General features: G+C 33.4%; 5 protein-coding genes and 1 long non-coding RNA gene across 8 annotated transcripts; 2 read left to right on the top strand and 4 right to left on the bottom strand.

Moving 5' to 3' along the window:
- The first annotated feature begins 517 nt into the window (after window positions 1–517).
- On the top strand, window positions 518–3,067 carry LOC120209634 (myosin-3-like). 2 transcript variants are annotated; one of them, XM_039208662.1, is made up of 6 exons: window positions 518–929; window positions 1,012–1,212; window positions 1,314–1,436; window positions 1,541–1,571; window positions 1,680–1,756; window positions 1,872–3,067. In XM_039208662.1, exons 1-6 carry the CDS (start codon window positions 858–860, stop codon window positions 2,919–2,921), a joined length of 1,554 nt encoding a protein of 517 aa, XP_039064593.1. In that variant the 5' UTR covers window positions 518–857; the 3' UTR covers window positions 2,922–3,067. The 2 variants fall into 2 exon arrangements, with proteins under 2 accessions (XP_039064593.1, XP_039064539.1); XM_039208608.1 differs by having other exon boundaries at window positions 526–929; window positions 1,541–1,578; window positions 1,660–1,756.
- Window positions 1,245–1,757, bottom strand: LOC120209976. The gene is made up of 2 exons (XR_005524467.1): window positions 1,632–1,757; window positions 1,245–1,461 (listed from the first exon to the last, which is right to left on the bottom strand). It is a non-coding gene; the product is annotated as an uncharacterized LOC120209976 (long non-coding RNA).
- Window positions 2,926–4,970, top strand: LOC120163277 (vicilin-like seed storage protein At2g18540). The gene is made up of 4 exons (XM_039173498.1): window positions 2,926–3,873; window positions 4,120–4,272; window positions 4,597–4,664; window positions 4,730–4,970. The coding sequence occupies exons 1-4, from the start codon at window positions 2,926–2,928 to the stop codon at window positions 4,968–4,970; spliced, it is 1,410 nt and encodes a 469-aa protein (XP_039029429.1).
- Window positions 4,971–5,599: 629 nt separating this feature from the next.
- LOC120162301 (protein SHORTAGE IN CHIASMATA 1-like) lies at window positions 5,600–11,041 on the bottom strand. The gene is given in 5 exon segments (XM_039172738.1): window positions 5,600–6,080; window positions 6,171–7,793; window positions 8,411–8,902; window positions 9,679–9,886; window positions 10,614–11,041. Coding segments are annotated over 5 exon segments (2,847 nt in total). The 3' UTR covers window positions 5,600–5,984.
- A 2,259-nt stretch (window positions 11,042–13,300) lies between these two features.
- LOC120209803 (heavy metal-associated isoprenylated plant protein 39-like) lies at window positions 13,301–14,010 on the bottom strand. Of its 2 annotated transcripts, none has more exons than XM_039208792.1 (3): window positions 13,900–14,010; window positions 13,681–13,759; window positions 13,301–13,531 (listed from the first exon to the last, which is right to left on the bottom strand). In XM_039208792.1, exons 1-3 carry the CDS (start codon window positions 13,906–13,908, stop codon window positions 13,302–13,304), a joined length of 318 nt encoding a protein of 105 aa, XP_039064723.1. In that variant the 5' UTR covers window positions 13,909–14,010; the 3' UTR covers window position 13,301. The 2 variants fall into 2 exon arrangements, with proteins under 2 accessions (XP_039064723.1, XP_039064663.1); XM_039208732.1 differs by having other exon boundaries at window positions 13,681–13,762; window positions 13,900–13,985.
- A 1,863-nt stretch (window positions 14,011–15,873) lies between these two features.
- Window positions 15,874–17,027, bottom strand: LOC120217643 (heavy metal-associated isoprenylated plant protein 31-like). Its single transcript, XM_039214997.1, has 3 exons — window positions 16,955–17,027; window positions 16,795–16,873; window positions 15,874–16,237 (listed from the first exon to the last, which is right to left on the bottom strand). The coding sequence occupies exons 1-3, from the start codon at window positions 16,961–16,963 to the stop codon at window positions 15,909–15,911; spliced, it is 417 nt and encodes a 138-aa protein (XP_039070928.1). The 5' UTR covers window positions 16,964–17,027; the 3' UTR covers window positions 15,874–15,908.
- Between the last annotated feature and the right edge of the window lie 6,240 nt (window positions 17,028–23,267).

Genomic DNA, 23,267 nt, shown 5'->3' with positions numbered 1-23,267 from the left:
ATATAATTCCCTTATATATATATAAAAAGGATAGTTGCTACAATATTTTTATCTATATAATTTTTACCTTAAAACTATGTAAGATTTTAAGTGAGGTTCGAATTAAATGACAAATAAATGAAGTTATACTTAGATAGGGTTCAAATGGCCAAAACTCAACCTATCTCACCCATGATCATCCTTATCGTACTAATTAAGATTTTATGTATTAGTCTAACCATCAATTTAAATATTAAGCGTTTGACTTGAATATGATGTGAATTATATTTAAAATAATATGATCAAATGTTACATATGTGTATATCTATTATATTGATAGTTAAAAGATACGTATTATATTTCCTAATACATTAGATCCAAACTAATTATATAACAAATACACATACTATATTTCGAAAAGATTTAATTTAATTCGGCTTCAAATTCATCAGCAAGACTTATCATACACCTAAGTTTCGCACCTCGTGCCTTGCTGCAAACAAAAGAAAACTACTTTCCAATTCAGAAGCTTTTGTTACTAAGAATTATGGTAGATCTCTTTTGATTAATATATATTATAAAGAAGCTTCTTTATTTGTTCTGTAATGCACTAAGTTTATGAGTTTGACTCTGAGTCATCTTCCATTTGACATTTCTTTAACACCCTGCATCTCCAATTTCCTCGAACCAAACTGAAGGAATCCAACACTTCACTACACATTAAGCCTTCCCCAGCTGTTCAGAAACTACCCTTTTTCTAGTTTTCAAAGTTGTTGATCAACTAACATTGTTTTTCATTCAGAATCCCAACGCATTGAGTGGGATTTTAGCGGCAAACATTCAGCAGAAAAACTTAAGCATTTATACTACTCGAAAACATGTTTAAGTCATGGAGGAGCGACAAGAAGAAGATCAAAGTTGTATTCCAATTGCAGTTTCAGGCAACTCAGGTATCAGACTCGTAGTTAAAGAATTTAGAGTTACGAATTTTGGAAAGATCTAACCTGATTCAGCCGCTTTGTTTTCTTCCAGGTGCCTAAGTTGAAAAAGTCGGGGGTGACGATAGCGTTGGTGCCGGAGGATGTGGGGAAGCCGACGCTGAGATCAGAGAAAGTTGCAGTTCAAGATGGGAGTTGTTTGTGGGAGAATCCTGTTTATGAAACTGTGAAAATGATCAGGGAGATGAAAACAGGAAAACTGAGTGAAAAAATTTACCATTTCGTTGTTTCGAATGTATGCATATTCAGAAATTTGCTAAGCCTCTGTTCCTCCATTGTTTTGAGTTTCCACTGGTGACTGGTGTTTGCTGAGTTTTTGTTGTGGGTTTGTTGCAGGGATCTTCAAAAGCAGGGTTCCTTGGTGAAGCTTCGATCTATTTTGCTGATTTTGCAGCTGAAACTGAACCTGTTACAGTCTCCCTGCCCCTTAAGTTTGCCAACTCCGGTGCCATTCTACATGTTAGTTTCTCTCTCATTGTCACCCCTAAAAAAACTTCTGTTGATTTCACAATCTAATATGGGCATCACCGTAACTTGGTTTTGAAATTCATGGTGATCCATAGGTGACAATTCATAAAATTGAGGGAGCAGAAGATCAGAGGTGATACAAGCATTAATAATCCATATCTCTAGCCATTCACTATTTCTATTTACCTGTATGTAATTCAACTTTTGATATCAGATATATTCAAGATGGTGGAGATTTGACCATTTCCAGGGAGGGAAGCCTGCACAGCCAAGGCATGAATTACAGTGACAATCTCCAAAATTTAACAGAAGTTCGAAGTTCCCACTTGTATAGTTTAGCATGAATGATTTGGTTAAAACAACCCTGAAATTACTACCTGGACCAGATAGCTGTTTTATGAAGCTTACAACTAAACCATTCTTAAGGATTGGGACTTGGAAACTGCCGAATTATTTTCACCTCTACAGAAAAACTCGATGCCCCAGAGAGCAGCTGATACTGGCAAGAAGAAAAAGTACATGCACCGAAGAACAAACACGGATTGGTCGGGTGGTTCAACTTCAGATGGAAGTTTAGCTGAGTTAGCTAATAGCCCTGAAGACATCCCAAGAGAATGGCACAAGGGATCAAAAGATCCTGTTGAGAAACTCAGAAGTGAAAATGCTATGTTATCGAGGCAGGTAGAAGTACTGGAATTAGAGTTGCAGTCTCTTAGGAAACAGATTTCGAAGGAGAACAAATGGACCCAGGATCTGTCGAGACAAATTAGCAGCCTTAAAGAAGAAAGAGATGCTGTGAAGATGGAGTTTGAACAACTCAAGTCAAAGAAAAATATGGATGAGGAAGAAAGTGACAGTGGATCGGAGGATGAGAACGAGGGGTCAAGAGTTCTGCTAAAAGAAATTAGGCAGGAGCTGGAGCACGAAAAGGAGTTGAATGCAAATCTCCGTTTGCAGCTGCAGAAGACAGAGGACTCAAATTCTAATCTGATTCTTGCAGTGAGAAATCTCAATGAAATGCTACAGAAAAAGAACAGGGAAATAGCTCGCCTCTCCAACGAGATCGAAGCAAGTACGAGTGTCGAAGAGGCACGGTCAAATGAACAACATGATGCTGATGAAATGCACATGCTAAAGCAGACAATCACAGACATGAATGCAGAGTTGGAGTTTTACAAGAAACATAAGGAGGAGTTAGAGATGCATATAGAAGAACTGAGCCAGGAAAATGACAATATGTTATCACAGTTAAAGCAGAACCAGCAACAAGAATCAATGAAGACAGAAAATGAGAACTCAGAATATTTGGTTACTATAAATGAACTTGAATCTCAAGTGCAAAGACTAGAGGATAAAATCAAGCAGCAATCAGAAGACTACTCGGAGTCTTTAATCTCCATTAATGAACTTGAAAGTCAAGTCAGAATTAGGCAAAGAACTGGAGAATCGGACACAACGGTTCGAAAAAGAACTTGATGCCATGATACATGCCAAAACTGAGCAGGAACAGAGGGCTACCCGAGCAGAGGAGGCCTTAAAAACGACAAGGTGGAAAAATGCTGCTAATGCCGAGCGGCTTCAGGAAGAATTTAAAAAACTCTCAGTTGAAATGGCCGGTAGGTTTGATGAGAATGAAAAGACGACCATGAAAGCAGTTGCAGAAGCGAATGACCTGGAGATGCTAAAAAGAAATCTCGAAGAAATGCTCCAGGAAGACAATGAAGAGCTCAGGCTACTTAAAGATCAGACTGCGACCGAACGAGAAGACCTTACATACCAATTGGATCTCAACGAAAAAGAAATAGCAGAAATGTCAATGGAACTTGATGATAAGACTGCACAACTTGAATATGCACAAAAGCAAGAGAAGGAAAGGCAGGAAGTTTTCTCAAAAGAAATTCAAATTCTCAAGACTGAGATCGAGAAACTCGAAGAGCAGAGAAGCCAATTTTCTGATCTGGCAAAGCAAAGTGATGAAACCAAAAAAGTGAAGACGTCAAATGAAAAAACTGAGATGCTGATACAAAGATGGAATAAAGAAAGAGATGAATTGGAGAGAAAAATTGCTTCAGCAAAGAAGGAAACAGAGAGGGCACAGAAGCAATTAATTAGTACAAGGTCTTTGAAGGATAAAAAGGAGATGGTGATCTCAAATTTACAGTCAGAAATGGAGAATATTAGAGTGGAGTGTAATGACTTAAAACATAGATTGCTCCGAGAAGAAAGGGAGAAAGAAAAACCGAGAAAACAGGTATCTCAATTAAAGAATGACCTACAAAAGAAGGAAGAAGAAGTCAGCTCTATACAGAAAGAACTCGAAAGTACTGGTGGTCAAGTGGACATCACTGCGAGGAGCGGCCACTCTGCCGTGGCGCCTCAAGAATCCAAAGATATCACTAGTTTGCAGAAAAAAATGAGGTTACTTAAGGTAGCTATTCTAATAGAAGGATTAGAGACTAAAAATAGTATCTATTATGCATGGAAAGATTACATATACGTCATGTTTAGAAAACATCAACGGTGGAAGAAAACTGCTGTGGCATATGGTCTCCTTATCTAACCGTGAGATGTTTACATTATATGTTTTTATCCAATCTGTACATCCTAGACGATGTAAAAACTTTTGCTCTCATTCAGCAATAGCAAAGATTAATAATTTGATAATCTTTGGCAGGAACAGATAAACCTCATGGATGCTGCATTGAAATCATCAGCTAATTCAGCTCCAGAGAAGGGAAGTAAGCTCAGCAACATGATTGAAGAGCTGGAAAACATCATGGAACAACTCAAAATATGCCATTGCTCTTCTGCAGATCAGTGTCAAAAGGTTTGTGGATTACAATTACAAAAATGCTTTGAATAATATCGTTTCATGAAACACAACTAGACAGTGATATGTTAGTTTCATGAAACACAACTAGACAGTGATATGTTAGTTTCATGAAACAATCATAGAAGTAGTATTCAGAGATTAGTAACACGGATCTATAAACACAGAATGACCTTCTTAGTAAGCAGTAATGATACATAAGAAATAGGGACATAAATAAGGTTGTCACATTAAAACTATATCTATCAATGCATTAATGAGACAGAAGTTGCTTTAAGTCTAGACTTGCATTTAGTTCTAGACTGTTGCTCCAGTCTCAAGATTAGCCATTCGAAGAAGACCACTGCAGAAGGCAAGCCTTCCTCAACAATAGCAGTACCAGTTGAAAGGTATGGGCATATCTTTTTTTTTCTCAAGAATTATAGCTAATATTTAACCAATATCTTAACTGTAGATGGAGTTCTTTGACTGATCATTATATTTTTCCTGCCAATGAAAACAACAGTGATGCAAATATTGCCAAATTGCTAAGTGAAATGGAAGGTCTTAAGGAGAGTAATAAATCTATGGAGCGTGAGCTTAAAGACATGGAAGAAAGATATTCAGAAATAAGTCTCAAATTTGCAGTAGTGGAAGGTGAAAGACAGCAACTTGTAATAACAGTGAGAAACCTTAAGAACGGCAAGAAGAACTAGCATGTTCAAAGGCGCAGTACGTTGGACAAAGAACACTATGCAGGGTGAAGCAGCTAATCCTCTAAAAGGAAATATGTGTGGTAGTTAAATCAAAGTCCAATCAAGAAATCTTTAATCATTTGAACTTGTGAAATAGCATTCTTCCATTATATTTTGCTCATCAATCCTGTTAGGAACACTGAAATATTAGATTCAACCAAGTTGGTCGAAAGCTCAAGCAGTAAGTTTGGATATTGAGAGTTTTATATTTTAGATACCTAGAGACCTGATAGAAATATAGGAACTGATTTGATGTCTCCGTTTTGCTCAATAAATAAAAATTTAGAATTAATTTTGTGGAAACAGCGCTAACAAGTCAAGCATGTCTTTGTCCCCAGTCCTGGTACTTCTCTTCAAGCTAACAACTAATTTCATCAAGATGGAGCTTTTCTATTTCTTTGGGTGAATTTTAATCCTACTCTCAACAAAGATAAAATTAAAACAAAAAAAGAATCATCCCAACTAACAAACAAGCCTGAACACATCACACGTGACATCAATTAATGGTTAAAATCAAAAGATGCTTATGCATCACATATGCCGTAGGGCAGGAATATTCACATGCAGCTGCTAGCAGTGCTTGCCCCAACAAAAAGTTTTAGTCCAAGTATAAATTCATTTTGAGATTCAATCATGGACTAGCCTCTGAAGCGTTTTTATAAATGCTAACTGCCTGCGCGCTACTCAGTTCAAAATTTATGGCCGATCAAATATTCGTGGCATACGGACCGTGCTTTTTGGAGCTTACAATTGAGCCTTTTGGATACATTCTTGAAAAATGGGTCACAACTGCACCAAGTTCATTGAATATTTAAAGGATGATCTGCATAAAACAAGTAAAATGTAGATAAGATCGTTTATCTCTGTATTAAATCTATTTTCTGACAGAAAAGACACTGCTGCTGGGCAGAATTATCGAGAACTAACCTGCTAGTTCCAGAAATGGGTCTACCCTTTTTGTTTCAATCATGATTACTAATAGCGAAGCTTTTTGCTCAAACCATGAGCTCCTCCTTCATTCCAAACCAACTTAGTTTGACTTCCACTTCCATTCATTTCAAAAGATAAAGTCTAGAGGAGAAAAGTTCACGGTTTCAATTGCACACATATGCAGTTGTATCATTAGTACACGTCAAATGATACCAAAGGTAGTTTACAAACCTGTCTTGCTCACTTATCAATAGGTGTCGATGTTTGAACAAGGGAGGATGAATTCTTTTCATTCTTAGATGATCTGGTTGCTTGTGGACGTCTTTTCTGACTCCTTTGTTCTAGTATTTTCCTAGGAGTGTTACCTCCTTGGTATTTGAAAAATTCAAGAATTGAAGGACTTCTTCTCTTAGGAGCTTTTGCTATATTTCCTGATCTCCCTAAGGGTGAAGCAGATGTAGCAGAAGGAAGATTCTGCTGACGGAATCTGCTCTTCTCTCTGACTCTGTTAAGAAATTCTATCGTCCAAGGTGAACCTTGTTGTGGATGGTTTGAAAGAATGGCCTTTGAGAGTGATGTTGCACTATGATTTGATGCATCATTTTTTAGTAATGAGTCTTTGCAAGCAGCAGATCGAGCTAAAACATCCCATACGGGTTTTTCTTGGTTGCTGGAACCTTTTTCTAGATTACCATTAGTTCCTACGAAACTTTGTCTAGGACACGTTACAGAACTCAACATATCTGAACCAGCGTTGATCTCCGAAACATATGGGAAAACAGTATGAGTGCCTTTGGAAAATGACAGTCTTCTAGCAAATTTGGACTTTCTAGTAGAATCCTTCTCTATCTCTGACACCAAAGAGGAGAAACGAATAGAGTTACCAAAGCAAGAGAAACCCTCACCAGACATTGGACTGTCAACAATGTCAGTAACTTCACCTAGAAGGTCTTCATGCCGATTTTCAAAGTCATTGATGTTTTGCCAGTCCAAACTATTCAGCATAGCCATATTTTCTCCCAGGTTGTAACCCCATGTATTATCTTTCGAGGGTTCACTGAGTTTGGGCCTCTTTACCTCTTTTAACATCTTAAGACCTTCATAGATGTGAGAATCATATTGCGCAAGAACTTGAGGGGGGAAATTATATTCCTGCATTTGATCAAATATATCATTTAAAGATGAACTGGGCCTTTTGTACTCCTTGGACATCTCAGAACCTGTAGACATCCAAGAGTCACATGACTTAGACAGTCCAGAAGGATGCAGGAAATCATCTTTGCATTGGTTCAAAGGCTCGAAATGCAGGGTTTCATCCATAATTGTGCTGATTTTATCAGGGCTATTTATGTGTTTGCCTTGTTTTCCTTTAGAACCAACATTATAATGACAATTGTCCAAGTCAGGACCAGAAGATACAGAAGAAGAGCACTCTGTCATTATAGATTTTGGGTCCTCCCGCTCACCGTACCTGCACAAAGCACTGAAAAGAGCAATACTGTCATCTGATACACCGTACCTTTGAACCGCATGAATCCTGCGTTCATGTGACCACTCAAGGAACTCAATGAGCATTCCTCCTGAAGAGAGTATTGCGTGTGCCGTCAAAGGATTAACTGACGGAAATCTAGTAAGGAATGATTCCGCAAGAGTTTCTGAATCAGGCATCTTTGGATACAGGCCCCTGTTCATCTTAGCAGCATAGTCAATGCAGTTCAGTATTATTTCATCAGTTGTTTCAGATGAATAAGAACAAAATAGCTGGAAGTCGATCCCCAAACTTGCTGCTGCTGCATAGAGTTCAGCTGAGGAGTCCATTACAGTGGAAAGGAAGCCATTGTCTCCCACGAAGACCTTGAACAGAAAGTACATACAAATTATAGTAATTCAAATTTCAAATAACAATAATTTTAATGTTTTACTTAAAATAGTTCACAATTTCCATCTTTACCAGAGCAACATTTATCTACACAATGAAAAAAGTTGTCTACCCTATGGTTCATTTTAATTTTCAACCTAGGCTACAAGAAAGTCCATGCTTAAAGTGAACGATCAAGAACATCACCTACAACTACTTCAAATCAGCTGATTTGTACTAAGCCAACAAAAGATGGCTACGAATGTGAATAAGCAGCATCAAGTTAATTAAACCCAGTTTGAAAATTTTACTTTTAAAGTTGCTTTTGTAGGTCATTAATTACTTTGAAAACCTCTAATATCAAGGCAACGTAAGAAATGACTAGAAGCAAATTAAAGATTTTTCGCTAGAGGAACACTAAACCTAGCCAAAAATATTGATGGAAAGAAAGGTACTAGCAAGCATAAACTTCGGTTTATCTGTTTCTAAGCATATCAAGATCCCAGAAACAAAAACTAGCATTTACCTTCTTGAAACTTATGCACTCTCTTATTCTGAGTCGTTAAGACATGAAAGTCAACGTTCAAAAACTGATCTAAGTTGTGAAAATTACCAGGAAACAGCCACTGAAAGCAAAACTCAGCAATGTTAAAAAATTAGTTGCAATATTCTCAATGCACAATTGTAAGCACGAGGATGCTTCATCCAAAGTGGCAGCTTTTCTTTCGATGTTTCTGCAATCATACCATACTAAGCAAATTGCAGAGCTAATTATGACATCCACAGGAAGATTTGAATCACGTTCAACTACTTGAGCTCCTCCTTTCTCCATTGCAAGAATTTTGTTATATGTACTTCTTCTGGATACAATCATTTCCTTATCAAAGTTTTGCATGTTCACAATAATTACTATGTCCGCCATTCTCTGCAAAGTTAGATTAGTGTCAACTGCAACTGGCTGAGGCATACAGTGTACTTCTTTATCCCCACTGTTGACAGACCCCTTATTATGCTTGTCTTCAATTGGTATAAAGTTCAGTAGGTCCTCCAATTTCTCATAATTCACATTATCATTGGGACCCAAGATTGAATAAAACTCCCCTTCCTAAAACATTAGTAGCATCATCAGAGTATGTCTGTGATTACCACTATGATATGATGATCAATACAATTACATGAAGAGTTCACAACATGAGAGAGGCAGCTAATTCCACAATGAAATACTTTTGCTTGTAAGTTTTAGAACCTATTCCTTACAGCAGTCCCATTTTGGCAATTATTTTATGTAAATAAGGAATTTGTAATTTTTTCGTTCTTAAGGAGTGAAAAGGATATCTACTTCAATGGTCAACCACCAATTTATCAAGCACCTCTATGGCAAATCTTTCATGCATTCCAATTCGTCCTAATGAAATTTTCTCAGCTTCTCATACTCGAGCAACATGCTTAAATTCAGTCTATACTCCAGGGGGGCCGGGGGCAATCTATCTTTTACATGCAATATTTTGTTCCTACTGTTCACTCTAACCAGATATTTCAAATTTGGCGCAGAATTGATACTTCCATCAGTTTATATGAATCAATATCTTTTGAACTCAGTATTACTAAAGTTAAAACATTGGTCTTCTCGTCCTATAATTTTATTCAAATTTTTACACAGAATGTGAGTCTGAATAAAACTAAAATTACAAAAATCGTACATCCACACATTTGGTTCAGCAGTTGGTTCATGATCCCTACAGAGAAAAGAGCAGGTTTGAATCTCCCCTTCCCCAATTCAAAAAGTACATGAACAGTAGCAATTGAAGTTAATCGCTTACAAACACATAAAGTAAAGATATCATCAATGAATAGATTAACAGTAAGGAAGAAGAGACTTGCCATCAACTTCTTTTTAGTCTGGGGAAGATCAACCCCTTCACAAAGTGCTTTGGAAGAACTAGAGGCATCCAGTTCAATCTTCAGAAAGTGAAGATGAGTCAAGCCAACTAAGTTGGGGGTAAAAGAAGATACTCTAGATGAGCCACAAAAGCCTCCATATTCCACAATAAGGTTTAACTTGTTGAATGGAAACGATGCAGAAACATTCCTTGAAGAGAAAGAAAGAAATATCACATATAGCTTCATAACTCCGCACAACAAGCATACTCTTAAGTATCAGGAGATGGGCCCACCCACTTCAGAGTTTTATCTTTAGTTTCCCATAATGTGCAATATGTTGCATTCTTAATCCTTGATTTAGGCTTTTAAAAGTTGGATAAATTTCAAAAACATCTCACATGCTTTTGCTATGAGAAATAATTCAATTAACCTACATGGTTTTAAATTAAATTTGTTGAATACCAACAATATCTCCGAAATTTAGTGAGCATTAACAATCTTATCTAGGAATATTTGTGCATTTTCAGAAAATAGTTATGTCTCCTTTTAGAATCGCCAATCCTTTAATAGTAATTACCTTAGATGCATACCGCTTAAGTAGAGAACTAGGAATAAGTCAATGAATTCATGAGTACAAATCTGCATTGATGGAGACTAATATGGCAATGAGGTTAGAAACATGTACTTTTGTGGATTCAAGTACCAAGAATTCTTCAATAACAGTGTAAACATTGCTTCCTTCAAGCCAACCCATGAGTTACACAAATGTCGCAATTGAAATGGTTGGTTTATTTCCTATGTCCCAAACAACTTTATTAACTTGATTTTTCACAGAAAAATTGAAAAATATTACGTAGCATCAAAAGTGATTACTGATAAACATTTTTGCAAATAATATACTACAATATATTATATATTGAAGGTTTGGAACTTACTCCTGAGACACCAACCACCAATCTGAAATCCGCTGAGAATCCATCTTATAGGAATCTGATGGATCTGTATTTGTGCAGAAACTTGATAACTCATTCCAGGATAATACCATTGACATCAACAAACTCTTCAAGGACCACCAGAAAACTTGCTCTGCCAAGATCAACACCTTTGAATTACCTGAGCTGGTTTTTGACTGTAAAATTCCCTGTATAACACAGAGTGAGGGGTGTGATATGATTATTTCCTTCTCAACTTTGCCATGAGCATCCTCAATCAAAGAATGAAGGTAATTTAATATTGACTTAATGCATCCAAGGCTTCGACATAGCTTGTCCGCATATAAGTGAGCTGCATTGATACCATAGAAACACGTGTACCAAGCCATTTGCTTAATTGCACACAACGTAACAAATGCCAGCATACCCATTGGTTCAGCTATGTCCGCATTCAGCTCCACGGACCTGCTGCATGTAATAGATGTCAAGGGACTAGAAAGGATGAAGTATGCACATTCTTCTTTCCTTTCTTATCTGTTGGTATTCACTGTGGCTGAAACAATGGAAGTATGGAACTCAATAGAAAACCAAATTAATCCATCTTTTCCCTTAATCAATTTTCCCACTCTGCTCAGCTGGCCTCTTGATGAAATCTAACAGTGATTTTTTCCCTCCTTTTTTAATTGTTCTTTAGTTATATTTTTCTAAATTGTAACTAATAACTTAATCCAGGGATTAAGCAAAATTAGAAGATAATGCTTTTATTTTCCACTGCCTTGTTAAGTGCTGTATCTTCTTCAAATATAGACGCCTACAAAGGCGTTAAATGTTAGTGATAATGTTGCTCATACTCAAGCACCTTGGTCTCTTGATTTTCCCAGAAATTACCCGTGATTAAAACGAAACATCTCCTTAGAGAAAGAGGGCAATAAATTGATAAGACTGCTCTTCTCTTTCCTTGTCATGAAGGTTTCATATATTCCATGCATCACTGAAGAGCTTTTGCCTTTGATTCCTTCTCGGATTTAGAAAGATTCACCATGAAGATAGCCTGTCTGGTGCTTCATTCCCTTTGTAACCTTTTCGGCCTCTCCCAGTTTACAAGGCTGCTCTCCTGGTGAATTTCTTGCCGTTTTCCATATTGCTCATCATATTTTAGTCAACATACAAAGTTTAAAATCTTAAAAGGCCCGCAGAAGAAAGAATGACATCTGTAGGCTTATGTGAAACATGCTTATAGTCTGGTGAAAAAAAATTGGGTTCAATTTTGCAACAATATATCATTGCCCTCCTTCATTAGAGGCGTAGAACGCGTCACCTGAATAAGGTTTCATTCTTTTAGTTTTAGGAATTGCAACAGGGAGAAACATGTAGCTAGGTTTCAAGAAACGGGGATCTTCAGGCTTCTTCTATAGTTAATGTTTTTTTTATTATTATTATTTCTCATTTATTGATACTATATATAAGCACTTACAATTTCTGGCAATCCTCAAATTTCATTCTTTGTATTCTCCAGTACTCCCAACTATCGACTTAGAGAAGAATATCAAAGACACCTCCTTCATGTCGACTTCCGGGTACTCGGTAAGCTTTTACAAAATCCTGTGCCAAGTTTCATGTTGCTAGCTTTAACAAGGAATAGTCTTTTATATTCTTGGACTCCTATTGCCTGGTCAGTTTTTCAGTCGTTTACCTTTGTAGTCATTCTTGAAAGCATAGCAATACAAAGCATGAGAGATATAGGCACTTGCTTGGTAGATGAGATCAAGTGGCTTAGCATGCATGAAGATCAATGGTGAAACTCAACCCTCAACAATCAGCCGCGCTGCTCTTTATTTATTTTCCAGTAAAAGGTTTAATGGTAGCTAGAACTTGAAGATTAATGGTGGGAAATCAATGTTTTACCTACTAGTTCTATTTCGAATGGCCAGTTGTGCCGTTCACTAGTTAAGATGATTCTTTCTTTTAACAGTGAAGGTGGGGCTGAGGTATTTTATTTTTGTTTGTCCCGTCCTGTCTCAATATTTTGTTGGATAGACGTGACACGGGCGGAACAGTTAAGAGCGAGACTATGGTCAGTACAAACTACAAACCATGCCAACAATTACAAAGCACATAGAGAGTAAAACAACTGTTGATGGTACAAAGCATGCCAAATACATTCGACTTTTGCTTTTATGAATAATAAAGGCGGCACGGGAAGAATGTAATGAGTAGGGATGAACGACATATTCATTTTCGATGAATTTTAATTCAATATAGTTTTATACTATTAAATTTATTTTAAAATTTGAACTCTGGTGCGGATCAAATTTTATAAAAGAGAGAGGGTTTAGTTAAAGTTTAGGAGATATTTAGGAAGGTGTTTTACAGAATTTTCTATTTGGACTGGCTTCATCTTTATTTAAAATTTTAGTGGGATTTGAGAAACATAATTAAACGGCGAGACAGGTCGAGTATAACCTATGTCAGTAGGTAACAATCAACCATCTAATTATAGTCTGCTGCTAAGACACTACTAATTCAACAAGAAACCGAAACCCCTTTCACATTGCTCATTCAGTTTCTTGAATTAAAACAACTCTTTCTTAACCTTTTCAGTTAGGCACTTGGAGACACTCTAAAAACTTTCGAGGCAAAGTAATGCATTCAGATGATGATATTTTACCGATCGATTCTCGAACACAAAATTCATTTCTTTTCTTCCTTCTTCTCTTCTTTCTTTTCCTCTTTCTTCTCTTCCTTCTTCTCCTCTTTCTTTTCTTCCTTCTTTTCTTCCTTTTTTTCTTCCTTAGCAGGTCCGATTGATATTATATCAACTTTGCCTACTTTCTTCAGTTTCTTCACCACCGCCACTGCATCCATCTCCCCTATCACTGTCAGCTTCTGATCCTTTAGATCCGCCGCTATCGAATCAACCCCTGTCCGCCCACAAATTCCACATAAAACAAAAGGAATCTCTGTAATTTCCATGATTTGTAAAAGTATCCCATAGAAGGATAAGCACACACAATCGAGGTCTGATTTTTTTTTTAAAATGATATTGTATGCAAGGTGTTTGACAAAATACCAAAGATATCTGCAGCAGCTTCGATGGATTTTTGCTTGGTTTTGTCATCGGTCATGGTTAGAACTTTCAACACCACCTTCTGCTGAAACGGTGAAACGAGATTACTACACGAGACATAGTGGGGAAGAAGAGGAAGAACAGAAGAAGAATAACATCGAGATGATAAATATAAACAGCGTGTTAGTAGAATCATTAAGAACAAGGGGGGGGGGGAATCACCTGTGCCATTTTGCTGTGAAAAAAAATGTGAAATTGAGATGATTAGGAAAGTAAATGAACTTTTGAGGACCAGTTTGGCCTTTTATAAAGTGTGAAATTTGAGGAGGTCCGCACTCTGATTAACATGGGAACCTTTTGTGTATGGCGAGACTTGTGATCGTATGGACAACGTAAGGAGTTAGATGTACTTTTGAATGAAGTCTTAATTCGAGTATGGTAAATGAAAAATATATTAAAAGAGTTCATCTTCTGAAATAAGTTTTGATACAAATTAATTTAAAATCATAAGATAAAAGTACAATCCTTAACCACTATATTTCTTTATTTTTTGTCATTCAAAATTAGTTTTTATTTAAAGATACATTTACTTTAAAAGTAGATCCAAATCAATTTTTTCAATCCTCTCTTCAGTCAATATTAATTGGTATGAAGCTCAAGTAGTGTCTTAACATGACAATTTAAGGGCTTTTTAGTCAGTTTCAAGGATATAAAAAATTAGATTAAATTTTAAAACTAAATAAGTCATCAAACTACGAATTAAAATTAATTTTACTTTTGAACTCCATAAAAAATCAAATTTGCTCTCAAAATCAATTAAGAAAACACTTTATCATCCATATCATGTTATCATTTACACATAAATTAGCACATCAATACCGCATATCATCTTAACAGTATTATTAACTGTCACATTAATACTATGATGAGTTAAATTAAAATGCTATAAAAAAAATTGATATAATTAAAGTTTTAAAATAAAATTATCAGTTTAGATTTACTTCAAAATAAAATATACCTCTAAACTATTAATTTTATAACTTCCATATTGAAATTACAAACCAAAGTACAGTAGAGGTCAAAAATTGGTTGGCAGTTTCTAATATCTCATTCTCCTTTCCAGAACAAGTCAATTTCAAATATTCTGGTGAATGGACTGCGAAGGCAGGATGAATGGTTGAGGACAAGTTGTAAAAGGGTGGCTTCTATTTTATCTTATATATATATTTTTAATTTTCAAGATTCTTCCATTCAAAAAGTGAGTAACAGAAGCATTTGCTGACATAAAAAAGTACACAAATTATTTAAAGCGATAATGATTTCTTTGACATAAAAAAGTGAGAATTATTTTAAAGCCTTTATTATTACGTTCTTTTTTGAGTTCAAATCATTTTAAATATTAAATATATTTTTTTGAAAAAATAATTTTAAAAGCATTTTTATTCTAAACATGAAAGTTAAAAATGTTCATTTTTATAAAAAAAATAAATTTAGCTGACTCTATTCTCATTTGTAATGGGATAGGGGGAGGTAGGATAGTAGGTTGCTCCCAACGCCAGGTTGAGAACAGCTTCCGTGGGAGTCCGACAGTCAGAATTATGACTTGCCCACCGTGGGACTCGATCCCACGACCACAAGATTAAGAGCCTTGCGCTCTACCAACTGAGCTGGACGGACAATTCAAAAATGTTCATTTTTATGTTTTTGAAAAATACATTTGAAATAAAATCATGATTTTACCAGTTATTTCTTTATTATATGGTGTATTTATTTTATAATTTATAAGTTTATAAATTTTTCATCAAGACATAATTATATAATTAATAAATTATTTATACGTTTACAAATTTATATCTTATCATGTTTTCTTAGACAGATTATTTTATATTTTAATACTTCAAAATATAATATCTAAAATATTTTAACATCAAAATTAAACACATAAATATTACCCTAAACTTTTAAAGGATATTTTCTAGAATCAATTTTTTACGTCGCTTTTTGAAAATAATGCTAAACTAATCCTGGCCCTAAGATTAAAAAGGATAAAATCAACTTAAAAATCACAATAGAATTATGTTACCACTATTTTTAATTAATAATGAAAAATAAATAAATAAAAATGATAATAAAATGAAAGATAGAAGTATAATTATTAAATCATCAACTTAAAATTTAAACTTGCATTCTTTCCAAATACAGAATTAAAAGAACATGCATATATATTACGTTCACATGATGGAGCAAGCATGCGGATTATCGTCACTGAAAAGCGAAGCAACGGCCTCATCAGAAGCAACAGCAACGGAGTAAACGGCCGGGGTGTGGAAGAAAGTATGAACACCATCGGAAGCTTCATTTTTGTGATAGTCATAGTAATGGTTCACTATGTAGGTTGGATACTTGTAAAAGGATGCGTAGTGGGAGTATCCCGGAAATGGCCACACCTCCGCTGCTTTCCCCGCCCTTTTGATGGCTTTCAGCACCTTCTTTTCTTCCAGGGCATAGCCTTGGACTGTGATTTTTTGTATCTCCATTTCTACTTCCACTTCTTCAACCCCTAAAAACAATGCAAATGGAGGATGTTGTTAGCCTAGCATAGCATCTAAAATTTCTGGCCCATATTGGTCTATTGCTAGATTTGGCCCATTTTAAGAATTTTTACTCTAGGAGCATATAAGATCATTAAATTTATCAAATTGTTATAAAATAAATTTTAAATATATTGAAATTTATTATTATTTTATAATGTGCAATGATATTTTATAACAATTCGATATATTTAATGATATTTTATAACTTATAAAACTCTAAATATCATTTCAACCTCGTTTACCATTTGGCCTTGGTCTTCTTAAAACGAGGAAATTATTTTGTAGTCCCTTAAGAAATCATGAAATTCTGCATTAGTCCAATACAAGATTACACTTTGGTCCGTAAAAAATCTATGATTTGATTTTGACTCGCTAAAAAAAATTCTGAATGTGTTCCTGCATGCATACTAATTTAGGTTCTAGTTATACACTTGCTTAAAATTTACACAGACTCCATGGCAAAGCTGGAGTTAATGAAAGAGAAACAAAGGCAAAATCAATGGATAGAGAAAATTAAGTATACCTTTGAGCTTTAAGAGAGCTTTCTTTAACTTGGAGGCACAACCCTCACAGTCAAGGTTTGGAACTCTTACTTCAAGCATCTGCAATAAGTTGAAACACATTATCAGCACCTACAACAAAACATCAACTCCAAAGCAACACAACAGACAGAGAAAACTCACTGCAGACATAGTTGGAATAAGCTTCCCAATACGAGAGACGGCAAATTATGGGAGCTGTTCACTGGAGTAAAAGAACACCGAGAGCTCTATGTTTTTTGCAAGTGCTGGGGGTTTTAAGTGCTGTGATGAAGGAGCCTTGGGGTTTGAAAGTTGAAGGCATGGGGGACCTTTCACGCGTGGGATTGGGAAAGCGAGACTTCTTTTCTCTCTCTCTCTTTCTTTCTCAATGCCAATGTAGAACGCGACGCTCTCATATGGAATGATTAACAACACTCACAAATCAAGGGCACAACACAAATATATGAAATATATGAATGTCCCCCCATTTTACGTAGGACCCTTCATGCTCTTAAACATGCTTCTCACTTTAATTAAGGCTTAAAAGAATCATTTGTCCCCTAAATTATATATATGTTTTATTGAGTTGTTTTCTAAAATTTTGTTGGTCTCCCATAGCTACTAAGTTCTAACGTTTAGTTTCATTACCCATTTTACTCTATTTTTTAACACTATTAAAAAAAATTAGAGAACAACTCAAAAGTATATAATTTATGAGATATATAAGTTTTGGATTACGATTTCTATCTTGTATAGTCACATAAACACTAATTGTACTAGAAGTCAAATAAGATTGGATCTCTAACTAAGGATAAAGGTCCTTACTATTTCTATTCATAAGATTTAAATCTAAAATTTTATATGAAAGAACATCAAACTTCTTACCACTAAACACGACAAATATTCGAAATTGTTTAATTTAAAATATCTTCCCACTATCACCCACAATTTCCCCACCCCATCATGTAATGTTTCCTTGAAATGACGATGATCAGCCATGGTCACAATTTGTGATCAAGTTCAATTCAAAGTGAAGATTTCAAAGCCCTAAACGAAAGTAGTAGCACTAGCTTCTTTCCCATTAATTGCTGTAGCTTTCTATTGTGTGTGGCGAGGTCCTCCAAGACACTGTTTACAGTGCGCAGAAAGTATAAACTAACAGAACCAAAAACAATTCGGCTTTACCGAATCAACTTTAACGCTGCAAAAACATTATTCTTACTTTGCTACCAGTAAAACAATAAAAAGTCCATTCTTCGGACAACACAAAGATACGCTCTCACATGAGCTTAAAACTTGTAAAAAATCACTATTAATATATTAAATAATTTTCTTTTTATTAATAAGTTAATTTCAAAATTAAATATTATTATGACTATGTGGGAATATTTATATTTTAAATTTTACTTTGATTCAGATCTTAATGTGAATGCTGTCTCGAACATAGCACAACCAATTAGGGATGTTCATTCGGTTAATTCGGTGGCCGAACCGACCGAATTACCATTAACAGAATTAATCAATTTTTTTTTCTTTAACCGTTAACCGAACCGAATTTTTTTTCGAAAATATTAACCGAACCGAATAAAGTTCGGTTAATTTTCGAATTAACCGAATTTTTTTAGAATTTCGAATTTATATAAAAATTAAATATTTTTTAATTCAAAAAAATAGTTTATAATTAATTTAAATAATATATAATTATAAAATAAAAATTTTATATAATTTTTTTAATTAATTAATATTGATTTAAGTTTAAAAGTTATTGGATCTTAAATTATTAATTAGGTTTTAAATGGTTTAGGTTTAACCTATATGTTATATATATATATAATATTTTTTAATTTAAAAAATAGTTTACAATTAATTTAAATAATATATAATTTTTTAATTAATTAATATTGATTTAGGTTTAAAAAGTTATTTAATCTTAAATTATTAATTAGGTTTTAAATAGTTTGGGTTAAGTTCATATGTTATATATAATATATTTAATATTTAAATTTTAATTTCGGTTAATTAACCGATTTCGAACCAAATTCTAAAAAAATTATTAATCGTTAATCGACCGAATTAATTCGGTGACCGACCGAATTAATCGAACTAATTCGATTCGATCAGTTAACCGAATTAATTCAAAAATTTAAACACCCCTACAACCAATAATATACATTCCCTTGACAAGCTGCAAAGTATAAGAACTTGACGTGAAAGAAAGCTGAAGAAACATACAGTCTCTCTTGTCTCTTCAGAAATGAATAAAGGGAATTTTAGGGTATAATTTGTTAGGATTGTTTGGGAGCATAATCATAATATAATTATAGTGCTTTTGGAAGAAATTAAATTAAATAAAATAAAATATTTTATGCTGACAACCCAACGGATTATTATATTTGAATACAAACAGCACTCGTTGTCAAAAACCCCAATTTATTAGTTAATATTTAATAAAATTTCCGCAAATAAATTTAAAATTTATACATCAATAACGAATCACACATTAACATTTTAAAACAATATAAGTGATATTACAAATTTAATTAGTTCGTGAATTTTCATAGTGTGATTGCATTAAACACGGATTTTTAAGTTAAACTTAAAGTTAAGTAAATATGTATTGTAACAATTTGTGATGTTCTGGTGTATCGATAATGTTAATATTAACTTATGTAACTCATGGGGTATCGACTGATCATTATTTTGTTATAATTAGCGTTTACTCTATTTAGGATGTTTTGGTGTAACTTTTTCGTTGGATAATAAAATAAACAATTTGTGGGAGTTTTTTTACGATTTATAATAATTAATTTTGCTCGTATTTGTATTAATTAAATTAATTATATCTATAGAATGATAGTTTTATAACTGTGATTTTAAAAGATATTATCATTAGAAAAAGGAAAGACCCTTTTTTCTAGGCACATGTGTCCCTCACTTTCTCCAAGACCCCAAAATCTAGTTTAAAACGATTCATCACGAATAGTTTTTAGTAAAGTTCGGTACGAGATGGGATAGGCTGTATTTTTATCGTTCTGATTCTTATCTAAAATTAAATAAAATTATTAATTTTTTGAGATATTTTATTGCTTCAAATTTGTTTTGAATTGTAGAGTAAAACTTATTTTTATCCGACATAAATATTTTTTTGTAAACTATTATTCAATAAGATAAAAAATAAAAAAAATATGAAATATTATAATAATTATATCAAAATATATAGAAAACAAATATAGTAATAATATAATGTCGAGTTAGTTCAAATTTTTCTATTTTTAAATTCCTGATTCGTCTATTGGTAAGTGTAGTTTGTGATACATCAAAGAGTTTTAAAATTTAGGGACGTCACACTTAAAAAAATCTATTAACCTATAAAAAATATTTTTTCATTATAAAATTTAACCCAAAAAAAACCTTCTAATTTTCTCTCCTATTATCTCAATAATTCAGTTGTTATCAAATTTTCTTAAAAAATCATCAAATTTATGGTATTTAGAGGACGAAAAAAATCTTATTTATGTCCATTTTAATTGTATCTTCTTAAATTTGAATATTTTACAATTTTACCTTATAATAAAAAATTTTAAAAATCACATTTTAAGAAGATAGCACAAAACCTACATACCTTTTGAGACAGGCGTGTTCGACTCCCCTCAACTCGATGATCTCAACGTCGTCGGACAACGCTTGACCTCTTCGACCTTTCTTTCACCTCTCGTTGCCCTTGTTTTGTTCTAGAGGTTTATTTTCCCTTTCTGTTTTTTGTTTGGACTCTTTGAAAACCTCAAGCCCATCCCTGGTTTGTTTTTCTTTTGAATTTTATTGTGCTTTGGGCCTCAAGGGAGTCTATTTTGCTGTTGGTTCCCATGGTTGATTGCATTAGCTTTACACACTACACTACTATTATTATCTATCAACATAATTATTCAAACGTAAAATAAGAATATATTAATAATTTTATCCAATTGAGGAAACTCTATGTATGCTAGAATGCAACTTATTATAATATGATCGGACTGAACTCGGGCATAAATTGAGATTTATTTATTACTAATTAATAAAATAAAATAAAATTTTAAAGTAGGGTGTGTCATTCACCTTTAGTTTTCTTTCCTATGTTGGTTTTCATGTGTTACAGACATATAATGTTCACTTTTCATTTAAAAAATTTGAATTGTCTTTTGTTTATGCATCTGCCTAATATGTGACCCATCATTCTTCATGTGCTCATCACATTCCTTTTCATGCTTTTCTTTTAAAAAAAATTGAATTGTCTTTTGTTTATGCATCGCCAAGCTTGGCCGTCGGGGACTTATGGGACGCACGGTGCCACCACAACCTCCAATAGAAGTCCGAAGCGTCCTCAACTTTAACCAAACAAAGTTGAGAAGAAGATTTCCCACTGATTCCGGTGGTCTCTCTATTGTTACAATTTTTTTGAGGGTGCGTTTGGATGAGGAATGTGAGATTACCGGGGGAATATTTTTTTCCGGAATGTGATTCCCCTGTTTGGATTATAAAGATTCTCAACCCCAAATAATAAATCATTCCCAACAATAACAATTTGAAGGTTTATTACCGGGAATGTGATTCCCCTCACTCCCTTAGGTATGTTATTTCCTGGCATTTTGGACTAAAATATCCTTAAAACAATTTTTTTTCAAAATTATCCTTCTTTTGTCATTGAATAAAAAAATTGTATGAAGGTTAAATTGCAAAGTTATCCTTAAACTATTTTAGATTTATAAAAAAAATCTATAATTAGAATTTTATATGAAGTTCAGTGTTAAAAAGAAAATTAAACCCTTTCATTAAATCTATTTATCTTTTAAATTTTGTAAAAAAAATTATATAAATTTTATGAATTTAAATTTTTTAAAGAAAATATATAAATTAATTATAGTAAAATTATATATTTTCATTTGAATATTTAGAATTCAACTTGTTAAAAAATAAATATATAATAAGAACAATTTGGTAAAAATATACATTCCAATAATCTTTTATTCCTTTAACCAAATATTGTAATCTTACATTCCTGCTAAACGAATCAAACACAACAATGCAACATTCCCAGTAATGTGTTAGGTAATGTTATATTCCGGTAATCATATTCTCTGAGGTGATGCTACATTTCGTGAACCAAAAGCACCATGACTGCCACAATACTATCTAGAATTAAATATAGTAAATATAATATTTGAGTGGGTTACTATTTCATTAATTGAAGCAATTGTGACTTAGCCATGGTTCACATGGAGAAAGGTTATAAGGAAAGACATGATCTAATCATCGTGCTCATGCTATATTTGATGAGATGTTTTTATTGAACTAGATGATCCATTGGACTTATTTTTTCAAATTCAAAAATCAATATAAAATTTAGGTTGAGACATTCTTCATAAGTAGTCGGTGGTGGATCTACTCTTATTTTATAAGCACGTGTTTACTTTAAAATTCAAATTTTTTTGATTAGTTCAATATTTTATTGATTGTGCATCTTAGAATTGTATTTGTGTCTACCTTATACGAAATTTTTGTGTTATTAATGTACCCTAAAAAATGTTTATCGATTCCTCACTAGTTATTACGATTTGAAAGAAACATTCGAGATCTTTCAAAATTTTAAAGGAAAGAACAGAGTTGTCGATGATTCTAAGAGTTCAACCAATGTTTAATATGGTGAAATCTAAAATTTTGTTCAAAAATTGAAAATACTCTAAATAAAGTAAATTAAAGTTATTAAGAGGGAAATAAATTATAATGACATGAAAATTTATATTAGATGGCGGCGTAGAGTAAGACGAATAATACTTACGGAAGGGCAAACTAATTCGAAGGCGAGTTGAGAGCAAGTTAATATGGGAAATGATCACCTGCGATAATCTTAATATACGGTTAAAAAAAGATGTTATTGATTTTGTAATTGTTTAAATAACAAAACCGATAAAAATATTATTATTTTTATCGGTTTTGTTATTATTGGGCGCTTTATCGATTTTGTTATTATTGGACGCTTTACCGATTTTATTATTATTGGACACTTTACCAAAAATGTTAAAAAATATTAATATTTTACGTATAAATAATAATGTTTTAAATAATTTTTTATCAATTTTATTATTTAAATATTAATAAAACTGATAGAATCTTTTTTTTACTATATATTAAAGGTGTCGCACTGAACTTCTTAATCAATATACCAAAAATATATAGAAAGGGATCCAGTTCGTTATAAAGAAACGACAAAAATATTGCTAGATTTGATGAGGAAAAATACCATAAACCATGGGTTTAAGATGAAGATATGTACGCAAATATCGGTAGAGGGAAAAAATGATGTAAAATTCATATTTAGCTTAAAAAAAAGTAGGGGCGTGCACTGTTCGGTTAAAATTGAATTAATTGATCGAATCAAGATTTCAGTCGATTAATTTTGAGTTCGATCGGTTAATAATTAATAATTTTTTTCAAATTT

Source organism: Hibiscus syriacus, unplaced genomic scaffold, assembly GCF_006381635.1.
Source record: "Hibiscus syriacus cultivar Baekdansim isolate YM2019G1 unplaced genomic scaffold, ASM638163v2 tig00000002_pilon, whole genome shotgun sequence".
Taxonomy (NCBI): Eukaryota; Viridiplantae; Streptophyta; class Magnoliopsida; order Malvales; family Malvaceae; genus Hibiscus; species Hibiscus syriacus.
This window is presented reverse-complemented; position numbering and strand designations above follow the sequence as displayed.

Coding starts and splice junctions, on each gene's coding strand:
- LOC120209634 (XM_039208608.1), top strand. CDS start 858: ATGTTTAAGTCATGGAGGAGCGACAAGAAGAAGATCAAAGTTGTATTC. Junction 1,213..1,313: donor ACCATTTCGTTGTTTCGAAT/GTATGCATATTC, acceptor GGTTTGTTGCAG/GGATCTTCAAAAGCAGGGTT. Junction 1,579..1,659: donor GAGGGAGCAGAAGATCAGAG/GTGATACAAGCA, acceptor TTTTGATATCAG/ATATATTCAAGATGGTGGAG.
- LOC120163277 (XM_039173498.1), top strand. CDS start 2,926: ATGATACATGCCAAAACTGAGCAGGAACAGAGGGCTACCCGAGCAGAG. Junction 3,874..4,119: donor AAAAAATGAGGTTACTTAAG/GTAGCTATTCTA, acceptor AATCTTTGGCAG/GAACAGATAAACCTCATGGA. Junction 4,273..4,596: donor CTGCAGATCAGTGTCAAAAG/GTTTGTGGATTA, acceptor TCCAGTCTCAAG/ATTAGCCATTCGAAGAAGAC.
- LOC120209803 (XM_039208732.1), bottom strand. Junction 13,532..13,680: donor AGCTGCTGCAGATATCTTTG/GTATTTTGTCAA, acceptor GTGGGCGGACAG/GGGTTGATTCGATAGCGGCG.
- LOC120217643 (XM_039214997.1), bottom strand. Junction 16,238..16,794: donor AGCTCTCTTAAAGCTCAAAG/GTATACTTAATT, acceptor CATTGTTTTTAG/GGGTTGAAGAAGTGGAAGTA.